Source organism: Miniopterus schreibersii, assembly GCF_964146895.1.
Source record: "Miniopterus schreibersii genome assembly, chromosome: 9".
NCBI lineage: Eukaryota > Metazoa > Chordata > Mammalia > Chiroptera > Miniopteridae > Miniopterus > Miniopterus schreibersii.
The window spans coordinates 76849393-76863038 of NC_138118.1; the positions used below are offsets into that span (position 1 = coordinate 76849393).

The window sequence follows — 13646 nt, forward strand, 5'->3', positions numbered from 1 at the left end:
ATGCATAGATAAATACATTGATCTAGCATAGTGGGAAATGTAAACAAGTTGAAAAGATGATAAAAAATGAGGGTTACTCAAACCTAGGCCACAGGAAAAAATCATCAATGACAATTTGGCCTTCTAACCAGTATTATTGTCTAAAGAACCCTATGCAATGCTTTGGAGGAGCTTAAAAGACGTGTGTAATTGAGAAATACATTTAACCCGTTGCTTATAGAGGTGTTTTCCACTTAGTGCTTCTTTTCCTGTATAATTGTAACAGGAGGAAAAGACCTGTCACTGGGGAAATCTCATGGGAATGAATGACAGGCGATATTACATGAATGAGACACTCAGGTGTGGGTAAGAAAGCCTGTGTAATCGCCTCGGATATCATCTTAGGAGAACCAGAGAAAGGAGCTAACGGAAAAGCCACGAAGAGATGAGAAAGAAAAGTACTGGTCAAGATTAGCCGGCCGCCCGCCTTAATTCCATGCCAGCCGTGTTTAGGAGGTTGATTTTCTGGATTTGGTTACCATAGAAACAGACCTCTAGAACACCCTCAGATCAATTTACAGAACGACTGCCCATCCTGAGTAGAGACAAGGAGAGAATATAAATATTAAAATCTATTTTTAAATTATTTTTAGAATTGGAATGCTCCATCGAGCCCTTTGTATACTGCTCATTTAGACAACCATGAGCTGCATTTTGGCAAAAGGTGTTAAAACCCTGCTCATTATATTGAGGTGATGGGTTCCCAAATTCAGTTATTCCAATGTGTCATTTCAGTGAATGGTTCCCATTTCATTTTAAATGACAGTTCATCAGTGTTCTGAACCTAGTTTTAAAAACGAGTTATTATGTGTACATCACCCTCACGGCTCAACCTTTAGGAGCCATTGGTGGGCTCAGTCTACCATCCAGATAATTCAAAGGGGAATCGCTGAGTCTTCACCTTGTGGCCATCAAAGAACAGGCCAGGGGATGAGATTTGGGAGTTTCCACCTAATCCTTTCTTGCAGATGTGTTTTCCTAGTTCACCTCTATGGAAGAGGTCCACCTTATGCTATGTACAGTTTTAAAATAGGGCTTGTTCTTAATATCTTGTGACACCTGAGGCACATTTTTATAGATGAAACCTTACCCAGAATTGTAAAAGTTGAGCCTCTTATATCTGCCATGTTAACACCACTGCTCCCTTGAGATAAGATATGACTTTAAACAGAAGTTACTATTAGTTATTTTTCAAGTCTTTTTAAAAAATAATAATATTTCTTTTTTAAGAATAGTTTATTGATTTTTAGAGAGAGGAGGGAGAGGGAGAGGGAGAGGGAGAGGGAGAGGGAGAGGGAGAGGGAGAGGGAGAGGGAGAGGGAGAGGGAGAGGGAGAGGGAGAGGGAGAGGGAGAGGGAGAGGGAGAGGGAGAGGAGGGAGAGGGAGAGGAGGGAGAGGGAGAGGAGGGAGAGGGAGAGGAGGGAGAGGGAGAGGAGGGAGAGGGAGAGGGAAACGTGGATGTGAGAGCGAGACATAGACCGGCTGCCTTCTGCACGCCCCCTACTGGGGACCGAGCCAGTGGGGGCACCCAACCAACGAGCCACACTGGCCAGGGCTATTTTCCAGTTCTTGAAAGGAAACAAAGTCTCTCTAAATTGCTCTAGAAATTAAATAAAGATGTCCTTTCTATAAGTGATTAAACAATGATTCCACCTATTGACAGAATGCATGAAATTTCTGCCTCTAGAGAAACTCTAGAACAATTATGCTGTGGGGATTTGGTAATTAAAATGGGGTTTCATTGTAAGAGCCTTTTACATTCTTTCCTATTTTTCCACAAGTAAAGTGCCAACACTTATTTTAAGGCAAATCTGCTGTATTTGTACTATTCTTCTTGGTTATTCTACACAGGTATAATTACCCATTTAATTAAATTTACCCACTAATTTAAGAACCACTTTTTAAATATCTAGAATGCCTCAAACAGAATGCATTCTGCATAGAACAGCTGCACAATTCCAGGAGGTACGATCACAGTGGAAAGAACCACCAATACGTGGTTGAACGTCATAATGTTCCCCGCTTCTAACCAGAGGCCAAAAACCAGACTTAGAGTTACAGTAACATAAAATGCATTCTGCCAGAGTGAGTCCAACAGATGAAAGAGAAAATGCTGTGAGAAATTGGAACTAAGCCCCAAAGGGCCCCCTTACCCTTACTTCATTCTTTATATTAATGAAAACTAACCCCCCCCCCCCAAACCTCAATTTGCATTATGTGTGGAATTGTTTTTCCTGCAACTGTTTACCAAAGAGCACATTATTTTGAGCCTGCTACAGCGTGGAATTTTAAGTTAATGAAATGACTTGTAAATTCCCAGAAATTCCCAAGTGGGATATGATTCAGCTGTAACTAGAGACCCGGGGACAGCATTCACTTTACTCTAGATTTTTTAGAGTAGATCCTCAGGAAACATCTCATGTCATTTGTTTTTAGATCGTAAAATAAAACTGATGTTAGTCTAGCTCACAGCCACTTGGATTGGCTTTGGAGGTCACTGGCTGACCCGTCCTCACTGAAGTCATTGCACCCCAGAGGCTTCATTAGCAGCACAGGGACACAAACAGCCTGCAAACAAAGGAGCCCGAAGACAGAGTGCTAGTGTCTCAGGTCTCCAGGAGCCTCTCAGCTGTTTTTACCCGGTTCCTGAACCATCACCTACAGACTACATCAAAACGAGCCACTTAATCCCCTCCACAAACCTCAAGCTGAAGGGGTGAAAAGCATTACTGTTGGTTTTAGAGAACTAGTAAAAAATTCTACCTAAATGATAACTGAAACAGCTTTATGCTAAAGTTAAAGACGAGTTTTCAGGGGGAGCATCATGTACCAGAGAGAGCATTTCAATAGCTACCTTCAGGAGAAAACTTTATATGCACGAACCATATAGTTTGTACGCAGTAGTGCACTACGTGCCACACACAAATATGCACATGCATACACATATAAACATCTCTATATTATGAAGATAATATAATTTTATTTGTTTCCAAAATCTCTTGACTGTGTATTCTTCTAAAGGAGTGGGGGTGATAGGTAATTCTGAAACAATAACATAGAAGAAGGATTTGGGGAAAGTTCGAGGCTCTTTTCTCTCTTCTAGTCGGGTTGTTAATGCAATACTTGCTTTTTTAACAAAAAGGTGAGGAATGTATTTTTTCCCATAACATGGCACCAGGTTCTCTTTTCTCCTCTTGCAATTTCCAAGCAACACTAAAGAATCACCCATACACTCAATTCAAGGGTAGAGAGAGCATGCTGATATCTAAACAGCGTCCCGGAGGTAAGCCACAGCCCGTATCAGTCAGATGAGGCCTACAGCTCATTTCCACAGGGAAAGTTTCAAACAGCTAGTCCCCATCGGAGTCAGAAATCATTTCCTGGTTATTTCTACAGCACCCCCGCTTTTCATTTAATTACATCAGGTAATTTACAGCACTGATTTACTCTGCAGGCATTAATCATCATAACACCCACCCGTGATACACAATAAAATCCCAAACCAGTTCTCATGGGGACAATTCTAACTACCACCATTAAACAAACAAAAAACCCACATACACTTTCTCCAGCACCCAGAATCCACTATTAACTGTTGCTCTCAATGCTCAAGGTTTAAGGCTTATTTATTTCAAAACAACTTGAACCCAACCACAGCTTTTCTTGTAAACATATCTAAACAGAGCAGATAGTCAGACGCATTCAAAGTGTCACTATATCCCTCCCTGAACTACCTGTCCATCTTCCTCACTTGGTTTTGATATAAAACCTAGAAAAAAGTTAAGAAAAATCAATAAAACTGCTGAAGAAATTGAAGATTTTTTCATAAAACCAATTATTCCCCAAATAAATTTTATTTTGATAAGAACACCACAGCGTCATCCTATAAATTTAAATATGACACACCTAGCGGTATTAATGAGTCAAATTACATACAAGTGAAGTCACAGTTCATGTCTGATTTGTTCCCACAAATAGAAAGGTGCAAAGAGACAACTCAGCCAAAAAAGACAGGTAACTTAAAGACAACCCTAACCTATTTACATGTTTTCATTTCATACTTGTGTCTAAATGCTTAGATGGGAATTGATACAAACTGACATGAGATAAAGGAATATGCTGCTTGAATAACCACAATTCTTTTCACTTTTCTCGCTCTGCCGTAGACAGCATCATCGGGAACGTTTCTACAAAGTGGCACCATGTGACAAGCTGCTTACTTCCTTTCCACTCTTCATAGGTAAGGCTTTTTCTGTGTTGTGACCTCTAACTCCTGCAGGTTGAGGAGAATGGCAGTGAACTTAAGTCTTCTAGCTCTAGCTGATTTCGTCAGAGAAAGGTGTCAGTGAGGGTAAGGTCAACATAGAATCAGTGAAAGGAGTCTACATATGATGTAACAGTTGTTCATAATCCTTTAAAGCAAAGACAGAACATCTAGAGCTAAACAGGAATGAAAGGCCTAAAATACACACTGGGAACCCCACACCACATAGGGTTTCTGATGTAATTCATTGCTGACCCCAAGATAATTCAACGAAACCAGAGCCACTTCTGGGTCACAGGGAGAATTCTAAGGCAGCAGAAATAGCCAGTGAAGTATCTTCAAAAGATAAAGACCCAAAGACAAAAAAAGAGTTGACAGCTAGGAAAGCCAATTGAGAAAATTAGACCCAGGGAATGCAAAGAACGTTTTTACTTTTCCATAGTAGAGGGCGGTAGAAAGGTAATGAACTTGGGGGCTGAAATCTGGTTCAGTTAAGTTAGCTTTTGACCTTAGTCACAACAATCACCTTGAATGACCATTTCCTCATCTATAAAACAGGTACATTAAGATCCTCCAGCTTTTTTCATGGGCTTCAGACCAATGAGAATGAAAGTCAATGATACATTTGAGGTCACTCTGTAAATGATAAAAGACTATTCTTAACAAATGGTGATTTGGACACTTTAAAGTATTAAGTATAAAAGCCAATTGAAGAAAACATAATAAAATTATCCAAATTTTGACCCAGGAGAGACCTTATTCAATAGCAGTTGCTGTGGAGCAGAAATGGGGAAATTTTGACTGGTTAACTAATCATGACACAATGTTATTATAGCATAATACACTAGTTATAGACTATTAATTAAAAAACCAGGAAGAGTACTCTGTTAGCCTTAAAAAGTAAGCACCGACTAAATACAACTTTCTACCTAGTCTACAATATTTTGACACATTTTATTAAGAAGAAACAAACATATAAATAAATTGCTCTATGTATCATGGTAAGTCAGTAGCAATCAGGAACAAAATGTATACTATAGCTTAAGTCTTAGGCAGAATGTTCGATATTATAAGTTATTAACTTTGTTAATCACTCCTCATTGCACATCTCCTCAGTAAAGCAGTAACTGTTAACAAGTAGAGTTCAACAACCATTTTCCTGTTTCTTCAGCAGAGACTCAAAAGCAGGTACAGACACACTGTTTCACAATAACATGAAAAGAGCAAGCTTTGGGCTACTGCAAAAGGCTTTGCAAATGTCACCATCTAACTTAGAACAGAGGGAAGCCGACGCAGAGGGTGCTGATTTGTGCTATACGTGCTCTTATGTTAGGTGTGGTCACAGTTGTAATATTTTAAAATTACAAGTAAGCCATAAGACTTCATATGTGAAAGTAGAAAATGGCCCAGAATTCTTCTTATTCAAAGACAAATACATTTTTCTTCCCAGTAATTCACCAGGAAGAAATGGGTACTTAGAAACCCTAAAGGGTTCTTTAAATAACATTCAGAAAAATATATAAAAATAAAAAAGCAAGAACAGAATAAAACAGTGTTAAAAAATAAGACTTTCTTTAAAGACGGCTGCCCTCTCTTTGGGGATGGATGCTACACAAAGGGGGAGGATGTATCTCTATAATTCGTCGTGTTTATATGTAAATTCTCTGGCAGATATAAATCCGTCTTTATCTTCATCTTCTTTATCAAAAATATCCTCCACCAAAACATCATGATGACTTTCATTCACCACCGCACCGTGCTTCTCAAACTCCTTCTTTAAATACACTTTAACCTACGAAAGAATGGGTCTCGTTAATACTTCTGATTCGTAAGATACCCATACCGAGTCGATCCACATCACAGACTGGACCGGCCGCTCATTTAATGATAAATAACAACTAGTACACAACTACTTTATGGCATGTTTCTAATGATAGTAAGAGAATTACAAAGACTTCCTTCCCTTAAAAACTCTTGACATACTGCTACAGCAGAGATGCAGAATATTGCTCAGCAGCAAAGGTCAGACTGAGATCATCTGCAGGACACCCAATGAAAGCAAACCACCTGTTCTTAATCTGAGTCCGAATAAAGCCAAGCATTTGAAAGGCCGCTGTCTTCCCGTCCATCCAGTTATCCAGAAGAGTCCACGCAGCGGGCCTGGCTACGATCATGCCACGCGACCCACCAATCTCAGAAATTAAATTCCGACCTGATGCGTGGTGCTTAGACTCAAGTCTCCGTTTTCACTCAGGTATTTAAAGCTGCAACAAAACGCTGCTCCCAATTAAATGCTAGATTCGCTGTAATGGATTACAACCTGCATTTTAACTTTCAGTCACATCCCTACTGTTCCTTCCACAAGATCAGCAACTTCAAATCCTCTCTCCTCCCCCTACCACCGACAGGCAAGCGTCTGGTATATAATTTACTTTTAAGATGAAGGTGGTTTAATGCTACTTTTTGTGTAAGGAAGGGAGAAACCGTGCTTCCAGCCTACACATTTGTTCCTTGGCTTTTTTTGTTTTTCTTTCTGCCCGGTGCGTAAGATGGACTGTTTTGCCTTGCCCTGGGTTTTTGAAAGATCCGTTTTGCCAGGACAGTTCGCGCTTTGGAGTTGCCACACAGGCAACATAGATGTCCTGAGAAATACCTGCTGCGCAGCTTCTGTGGGAGCCTGGAGAGTGGCTGTTAAGTGTGTTTTGCAGTGAGTTCCTAGCACTCAGCAGCAAGCAACTCGCATGCTCGGTTTGGCCCAGGCGAGCATCTGGAGGAAGGCTCTGTGGATTAATGTAGAATACATCTCCAGGGCCTATTGGGATTTCCTAGGGAAAAGTCCATTTTCAAAGCACAGGGATTTCAAGAAGATTTTTCTAAATAATATCCTACCCAAATTAACAATAAATTTTCTTTAAAAACATGTTTCTAGAAAAGTGAGCTGAAAGACAGGAAGAGAAAGAGCGGGAGGGAGGAACGGTCACCTCGTCTTTGGAGAGCTTCCAGTCGTCATTAAGGTCCATTTCTTGGAATGACTCATGGGACCTCGGTCCATTTCGGATCTCCAGGAGGTCGATGTTAAATATCAGTGTGCTCTCTGGGGGTATTTTACCTGACATGGGGAGAGGGGATTAAGTTGTATTAAAAAGAACCCAAAGTTTGGGTGATAGGAAACTTAGGGTACTGGACAAAATATTCTTTTAATTGAATTAAATGAAGAGCCCTCCTAAGATTGCCACTTACAACGGAAATTACTTATAACCGTATTTTACTCAAACAAATAAAATAAAGAAGAAATAATCCAAACTAATAGACCAAAAGGAGTCTGTTTGGGGCTTTGCAATTAAAAATTGTTTTACATATACACACATGCCCAATGGCCTGGGTATTAAAATGTCAAATATAATTAAAGTATTACATATTACATGTCGAGAATGACTTAAAGTGCTTTGGCTATTTCAGAGTTAACTATAGTACAAGTGATTTAGTAACTTGGGTGAGAAAGTCCTGACCTAGACATATATATAACACTGCCATTTCTACCACTGGAGGCGGTTTATAATTGAGTGAGCTCTGGTGTCCTTCTATCTAGGTGGCAGCTTACTTCTGCCCCTCTCTGAGCCTCAGTTTCCCAATCTGCAAAATACAAATGACAATAACGCCCACTCAAGAGTCTGTTGGAAGGATGAAGGAAAGTAAGTCCATGCAAAATAGTTGTCATTATGCTTGATAAATAATAAGCTCTCCATGTATGTTACTCAGATACAATTCTCTTACAGGCTTTACAAACCAGAAAGTTAGGACATTGCACACATGTGGAAGAAATTTCAGGAGAGGGGAGAAATTAAAACACATTCCTCAGAAGGGAGATAAAAATCTTTAAAAGTAATAAGAGCATTGGGAAAGTCCCAGAGACCTTAAAAAACTTTTTTTTTTCTGGGTAGCATAGACCATTTTTTTCCAACTCTTTCCTTTTAACTATATTTAACATACAGGTCTGGGTAAATAGGACAAATATTTCTCGTCTCCCCAGCCCATGTATTTCCATGAAAGGGCATTTGTAAGTGCCGAAGAGAACAAGACTTACGCTGCGTGCTGAAGTTTACCGTTGCAGGTCTACCCAGGGAAGGGACATGCACTAGGCCGTCGAGAGAACCGGTGTCTTTCCAAAGGTGACATGCAAGCGAGGTGCTACAGGACTACAGAACTAGTGTTAAATACATAGTAGCGGAGTTAGTGTCATGGTGCTCAGCTGGAAGGAAATGACTCAAGTTTAGATCTCTACTTGTTATAAAGTTGAGTTAAATGCAGTGTGGCGAAAGAGTAAGGGACTAATACTACATTAAATATTAAAGGTGAGACAATAAAGGCAGGAAGATGAAAGAATACACTTGAACATCAGAGAAACATTTTCTAGATGCTTGACTTTCTTCTCTTGAGATGATTAAAATAAGGAATGACTTTGGTTAGTAAATTCGTTCTATGTGTAAGATTTCTGTAGCAAGTTCAAGTTCCACTTTAGAATACACAGTGTTTCACATCTGACACCTATTTTCTTCCTGGGAAACCGGGACTAGGGTTCCCACTTTGTAGATGGTTTAGACCTAAGGATGCTGTGAAGTCTATGTTCCTACAACATCAGAGTGGCTCTTCGTCTGGTCCTAATGACTACTTACAATTATTTTCTTCATTATGTAGGTAATATGTGCCCATTAGAGAGGATTTGGAAGAGATAGAACCAGAAGTAAAAATAATTCCCAGCCCCATTGTTAACACTCTTATTTCTATACATTTTTCTAATACTATCACAGTATAATATATACTATAGCATTATTTCTACCTTCATATATAATATCATACACATTTTGGATATAATTTTTTAAATCTCTGAAATGTCATTTTTAAGTAACTGAGCCATATTTCATTTTGCTACACTCTTTTCATTCTACACTTAAGTTGGTTCTATTTTTAAATTTTTTTTTGCTATTAGGAACAACACAGTAATGGACATCTCTGTTCACAAATCTGATACCCGATTCTTCCCTTCGGTAGATTACAATAAAGGAGTTCTCGGATACATGTGTATCCTATACTTAAAGCATCTTCTGGCCTCCTGTAAACAGCCTGTAGAGGCTGCAAGGTTTCCACTCAGACAGCAGGTATATGTGCCTGCCCTGGACCAGCCAGCGCACTTGCTTCCATTCTACTAAACTCATTTCATGTCGCTCCATTATTTTTTTAAGTTAAATTATCAAAAACTTAATACGCTCTGTTGTGGGAAACTTCAGTTGAGAGTTACACACAGCCCACATCTAAACTTCTATTTAATACCTTAATAATCTATATTTTTTTAAATGTTCAACTCCTCAAAAAACACTTATGTTGAGTAATCTATTTTTTGCACTGTTAAAACAAATCGGTGTTTCAGTTGGGTAGGATGAAAAAGGTCTGGAGATGGACAGCTGTGATGTTTGCGCAACAATGTGAATGTACTTAATGCCACTGAAAGGTACGCTTAAAAGTGGTTAAATGGTAAATATGATGTTATGTGTACTGTACCACACTCACACAAAAGACGCCATCATATTGGTGAGCAATGTTCATATTAGAGTTGAAGGTTCCAAGGCCTTTTTTTCATTGTTAGCTCAGCTGACCATTAGATAGTATGGCTTTAATTGGCCATTTCAAATGACAATCAAGACATAATTATATTTCCCAAAGAAATACAAGTCTCCTACCTCTAGAGGGAAAAAATACATAGTAGTTACACTAACTCCTGTCTCCTGATTTAGAAAAGAGCTCTGGTGCTATAGAAAAATGTAGAATTGTTGTTACCTTTCCCTTCTTTTCCATAGCCCAGGGCAGGAGGAATGATCAGCTTTCGCTTCTCTCCGACACACATTCCCTTCAGGCCCTGGTCCCAGCCTTTGAGCGCCTCCAGGATGCCCAGGGTGAACCAGATGGGCTGACCATTGTTATGTTTGTGACTACAATAGAAAGAAAACACATCAGAACATTGCGTGTAACTTTTTTTTTATTGCTGTGATGCATTGTTTCCACCCGTAGTGGTTAAATTTGGAAATTAATGAAAACAGCTACACACACACGCAACCAAGTCAACTTTATAGTGTAATTAAAAAACCAGGTATTACCCCAAATGCTTTGCCTCTTTTAACTCTAACGATGATCATGTGAGCTAAGCACCATCATTCCCTGTTGCACAGATGAGGAAACCGAGGTTAAGTGCGCCAGTATTTGACCTAACTACAAAGTTCGAGGTCTTAACCACAAAGCAATGCTGTCCCGGGAAGTTCTAGCAGGTGCAGGAGAGGGAGGAAAACAGTTAAAAGTGGGTGAGTTTGGGAAAGAGGGTGAGAGGCTAAGGAGAACTTCCAGCCCGCACACCCAGGCCCACACCCACGTGGACACGCGGGAGTCAGGAGCACGGCCCCTTCTAGCTGCCTGCAGCCTTTCCTCCTCTGCAGCCTGCTGAGGGCTCTGACGGCCGGAAAGGGCTGCTCTTCCACACTTCACCCCACTCAGACCCCGGCCGTTCTCTCCGCAGGGGTCCGCTGTGGGGCCGTGCAGGGCAGCCTGGAGGGGTGGCCCCTCAAGGACTGAGGAAGAGAGAAATGGTCGAGGTATCCTGGCGCGTGAGCTGAAGGGAGGCCAGCCCAGGAAAACCAACCTGCGGAGCTACTGCAGGGCTGGAGGGCCGAGAAGTGTCTGAGCCCCAGTTAGCTCCCTTTTGGTACAAAAGGAAAGCGTTCTTTTCTATACAAGGGTATCTTGTAGGTGAGAAGGGAAGTCGCTCTGCTAGGTTTTATGGTTACCATGGTCACTAAGTCTAGGTAAAGGCTGTCACTTGCTCTTTTCCTTAATTTCTCCCATGATCAAAGTAACAAAATGCCAATTGTAGAAAATCTGGGAAAGACAGAAAAAAAATTAGAAAGAAACAATCTACCACCCAGCACTGACTACAGTTTTGGCACATTTCTTGGCACGGCTAAAGGATTTAAGCCTTTATTTATTTACCGCCTAGGCTATGCTCCTAGAAACGGCAATCAAGCTTTATAAAGTGATCAAGTTATGGTACTTCATCATCATTCTCGGGGTAGGCAGTTCCTGACCATTTACATGGAGGCTGAAGGACAACAGTCCCCTCATCAGTTACTAGACTTTAGTAGCAAACGGCTAAGTAATGTCCCGTAACTATCACCAATGTTCACATAGGTTTTGGGTCCTGAGACCTGAAAGAAATAAGTCTGGGTCTCAAAGAGATCAGACTAAAACTAAGAATATAATTGGAAATATTAAATGCAAATCATTGTATTGTTTAATGTCCACCATGGCGATGGCCTTGTCAATAAGAAGATAGGGCTGCTGAGAATTGAATGGCGAGAGATCATTTTGGAACTTTTTGCGAGGGCCAACAGAGTTCAGAGGACAGAGCCATCTGTGTCTCCAAAACCTCTCGACAGACCAGATCTGGACGCCCAGGCTTGATAGATGGAGAGATAAATGAATGAACGATGATGGAGAGAAGCCAAAAAAATTTAATCTCCCTAGTATCAAGCACAGGGCCTGAAACAAAGAAAATGTTCAATCAATACCTTTGGAATGCAATGAGTAGAGCCAATGCCTAACTGGAAATCATTACACTTTAAAAACGTTTGCATGTTACAGTTAGTTTATATAACAGAAATGATAGTGTAACCACCTGAAAATCCTTCACTGTGGGTGTTGGATCCATCAATTAAGTCTTTGACTCTAAAGAGAAACAAATGATGAAACAAAGCATGGGCCCGTGCCTTGACCAAAAGTCAATTGTGAGAACCAAAGTTAAAAAGCTCAGTGAAGCAGCATTAACAGCATTGTGTCTTCTGCTCACCAAGCTGCTGGGGGAAGTTTTAAGTCAATTTCACCTACACCAAATTAAAAATGGAACTGAGTCATTCTCCCTCAGGAACGGAGTTTGAAAAATGAAAATCCCTTTAAGTTTTTTTCCTATTTATTGTCTAATTTTACACCTAGACGCTTAAACACTCGAGGTCTAATATTTATAAGAAGAAAATTAACTTTTATCTCGACTGCACGTTTCCAACAAAACGTGCAAAGATCTCCTTATATAAGACTGGCTTTGAACAATATCCTTTCCCCAAAGGGGGAAATAAGATATTTCAGGTATTTTTAAAATACGGTAATTCTTGGTACACGCCACCAAGCCCAGGATCTGGGGCAGGTGGGCGGGCTCTGCACCGTTTTACCTGCGGGGTGTAATCACTTACGTGGAGTGAAATAAAGAGCCGTCCTTTTCTAAGTAGCCTTCGTAGTGGAGCAGCATCAGATCGCCGCCTTTGGTCTTGCGGTGGCAGGTGAAGGGCTTCTGGAGCACCTCCACCTTCACTTCTGGCTCGGGGATCAGAGCCCCGCTCAGAGCCGAGACCAGCAGCGTCAGCACCGAGCTGCACAGGAAAAGCCTCATGTCGCTGGAGCGGGAAAGAAGCCCCGACGAGAACAGAGAAAGGACCCCGGGCCTCATAGAGTTAAGGATGCAGTGGAGGGCTCCAGGACGACGGCCGCGGGCAAGTTCATGACCCTCCCTTCCGAGCGGACGTGGCAAGTCCGCGCCCTGCAACTTTCCCACGCACGGCGACCTCGCCTCGAGAGGGTTAAATCCAAAGCCCGGCCCGGAGTGGCTTTCGGCGACGTGGTCGTCTGGGAATGACGGCCTCCCATTGGCTGGCGGCGCTGTCCCTCAGGCGCTTCTCAGCCAACGACGCTGCAAGAATGTCCCGTACAGCCCTCTGGAGGCGGAGTCTCCCGGCGGCTGACCACCGCGAGCGGTCCTAGAGCCCGGCGGATTCAAGAATTTCCCAACTTGGAATTTCGGAAGAGAGAGAAGCTGGGGTGCGGGACTAATCCGGAAACGCCCCCGACAGATTGACACGTGTCAAGTGCCCCAGCTGAGCGTGGTGGGGGAAGAGTCCTGCCGCCTTGTGAGAATGGTAGAGGTTTCCGGAAATATTTATTCTCGCCGCAGGTGAGAAGCCGCCAGGATTTCACAGTTTGAGACTCCTGCTATTGCTTATTTTTAAATTTACGGTGTGAACCATAAAGATTTACACAGTGCTGTAGGGTTTTCAACACGCGATCCCGTGCGTGATCTTTCCTACGCTGCCAGTAAGGCAGGTTCTATTATCCGATATTAAAAAAATAAGCGAATTTAAGCCAGGAGAGATTAAAAGTGTCCTAAGGTAGCCCAGCCCCAGAGCGGTTGCGCTCCGCCTTCGAACCGCGCCTTCGGAGGCGTCTGCAACAGCGCATCAGGCTGTGGCTACGGATG

At 41.6% G+C, this 13646-nt stretch overlaps 1 protein-coding gene across 2 annotated transcripts; it reads right to left on the reverse strand.

Moving 5' to 3' along the window:
• Window positions 1–5238: 5238 nt before the first annotated feature.
• On the reverse strand, window positions 5239–13051 carry FKBP14 (FKBP prolyl isomerase 14). Of its 2 annotated transcripts, XM_081147773.1 has the most exons (5): window positions 12589–13051; window positions 10136–10287; window positions 7285–7412; window positions 6736–7128; window positions 5239–6095 (listed from the first exon to the last, which is right to left on the reverse strand). In XM_081147773.1, exons 1-4 carry the CDS (start codon window positions 12840–12842, stop codon window positions 6760–6762), a joined length of 903 nt encoding a protein of 300 aa, XP_081003899.1. In that variant the 5' UTR covers window positions 12843–13051; the 3' UTR covers window positions 5239–6095; window positions 6736–6759. The 2 variants fall into 2 exon arrangements, with proteins under 2 accessions (XP_081003899.1, XP_081003898.1); XM_081147772.1 differs by lacking the exon at window positions 6736–7128 and having other exon boundaries at window positions 12589–12985.
• Window positions 13052–13646: the final 595 nt, after the last annotated feature.

Coding starts and splice junctions, on each gene's coding strand:
- FKBP14 (XM_081147773.1), bottom strand. CDS start 12,842: ATGAGGCCCGGGGTCCTTTCTCTGTTCTCGTCGGGGCTTCTTTCCCGC. Junction 7,413..10,135: donor CTATGGAAAAGAAGGGAAAG/GTAACAACAATT, acceptor TCCCCATGTCAG/GTAAAATACCCCCAGAGAGC. Junction 7,129..7,284: donor GGAAGCTCTCCAAAGACGAG/GTGACCGTTCCT, acceptor ACTTTTCCCTAG/GAAATCCCAATAGGCCCTGG.